At 41.4% G+C, this 1,901-nt stretch overlaps 1 protein-coding gene across 1 annotated transcript; it reads right to left on the bottom strand.

Annotated features, from left to right (window-relative positions):
* Window positions 1-6: 6 nt before the first annotated feature.
* LOC108356045 (dymeclin-like) lies at window positions 7-1,841 on the bottom strand (the record flags this gene model as incomplete). Its single annotated transcript, XM_017607176.1, has 5 exons — window positions 1,374-1,841; window positions 1,209-1,313; window positions 858-1,150; window positions 413-750; window positions 7-350 (listed from the first exon to the last, which is right to left on the bottom strand). Coding segments are annotated over exons 3-5 (911 nt in total), but the record flags the coding sequence as incomplete, so codon positions are not given.
* Between the last annotated feature and the right edge of the window lie 60 nt (window positions 1,842-1,901).

Raw genomic sequence — 1,901 nt, 5'->3', positions numbered from 1 at the left:
CGTAACACCTCTTCTAACACTGTGAGATCTTGTAGCATATCCTCAGGCGTGGTGTTAACGTTCACGAAAACTCCATTATTAACAGGTTCTTTCAGCTGCGCATCGAGACGCGTGTGCTTACGCGCTAATGTTTCAAAAAGGGATATAAGTCTTTGCGCTACATATGGATGTAATGCGCGAAACTGCCCAGACATATTCGCCAGCGCCGCCAGACAGTTTGTATGCAAATATTTATCACGCATTTTCAACATATTATATTGAATAGTGCGTATGACAACCAGGATTAGAAGACCACCCAGCGATATCTCCGATATGGTGCGCTCTGTGTACCAATGGATATTTTTAAGCATCTAAAATAGAGATGAATTTAAGTAAAATATTTTTTTAATTGAGCTAATGGATTTGCACTCACTATATTATGCACATTCTTGTTGAATCCATCATCCTCACTAAGTATTAGCAGGACGATTAGTGACATGTAGATGTGATGCGAAGTACTATCCGGAGCATGGTACAATGTCTGCAATATAGGTATCACCAAATTCTCTAGGTCATTCTGCGCCATTACAAAGCGGTAGAAACGTTCATTTCGATGTAGCAAGAGATATAACAACAATGTGGCTTGGTCGATGGTCACAATACGACATAAAGTCTCGTAAACGGAGGTGAAGTCGATCTGGAAAGAAGCGCCTTCCTTCGGCGAATCTTTCGAATCAGCGCAGCCAAATAAGCTAGCGCGATATGGATTATCTTTAGTGGTACAGTGATTTGTTAGTATAAGAATCAGTAGAAGACTTTGATNTTCGGCGAATCTTTCGAATCAGCGCAGCCAAATAAGCTAGCGCGATATGGATTATCTTTAGTGGTACAGTGATTTGTTAGTATAAGAATCAGTAGAAGACTTTGATTTGCAAGTGGATAGTGTTCACGAAATTGTTGCGAAAGTTCAGCGCCAGTAGCGCCAGTTGCTTTCAGTACATCCTGTTGTTTGCGGAAGGTGAAAATAGATAGCAACGACTCAGCGATACCAAAAACGAATGAACCAGAAGATGAAGAGCCAAACATGGTATGTGGTACTTCAACCATACGCGCAACATAATGCAATAGTGCGGATACAAGCACATTTGCATGCTGGCATTTGTATATAGTTCTGGAAAAGGAATTAAATAAATCCATGCCAATTAAAGTCAAATACCTTAAAAAGTTACCTAAAAATTATTAATTTCTCTGTGGGTTGCTCGGTGAATAAGTGTACGGAGAGAAGAGTGATGAAAGTATTCACTGCCTCCAAATGCAAGTGATATGTGAACTCCCTAAAAAGACAAAAATGGTGTTAGAAAAATTAAGCCTAACTTTTATCCGATCTCTTTTACTTGACTGGAATCACCACAATCAGATTTACAAGCGCGTCGATGAAAGACTCAAACTTCGCGCCATCAACAATTACTGCTGCCTTTGCGAGCACGCTACCAGCAGCGCCATCCTCGGTGGCCTCAACAGCGATTGTAGTACAGTCAGCATGTGCGCCAGTGTTCGCTGCGCCTTCTTCTGCCCGCAATAACTCTTCATTAGGTATCGCTTCGAAGTGTTGCAAAAGCTGAAACTCGGACCCAGTCTCAATGATGTACTTAACTAACGAACGTATTATAAACAGGGCATTGAATGTTTGCCATATGTGCAGGTTGCTTTCTTTATCAGACAAAGAAAGTAACTCAGCGGCTCTTTCAAGAAACACAGATACCAGTGAGCCAAAGTTGCCTGTTTTAAGATTGTTACTTATGAACGATTGGCAGAGTGCCTCAAGACGTGAGTCCAAACTTAACTGATCTTGACTGTAAAACAAGCAAAGAAACGTTTATTAGGACGTGGGTGTGGTTCGAGGGGGTGGCGTTCACACGTCA

The sequence above is a fragment of the Rhagoletis zephyria genome, unplaced genomic scaffold, assembly GCF_001687245.7.
Source record: "Rhagoletis zephyria isolate East Lansing unplaced genomic scaffold, Rhagoletis_zephyria_1.1 Rzeph_scaffold_53467, whole genome shotgun sequence".
In the NCBI taxonomy this organism is placed as follows: domain Eukaryota; kingdom Metazoa; phylum Arthropoda; class Insecta; order Diptera; family Tephritidae; genus Rhagoletis; species Rhagoletis zephyria.
This window is presented reverse-complemented; position numbering and strand designations above follow the sequence as displayed.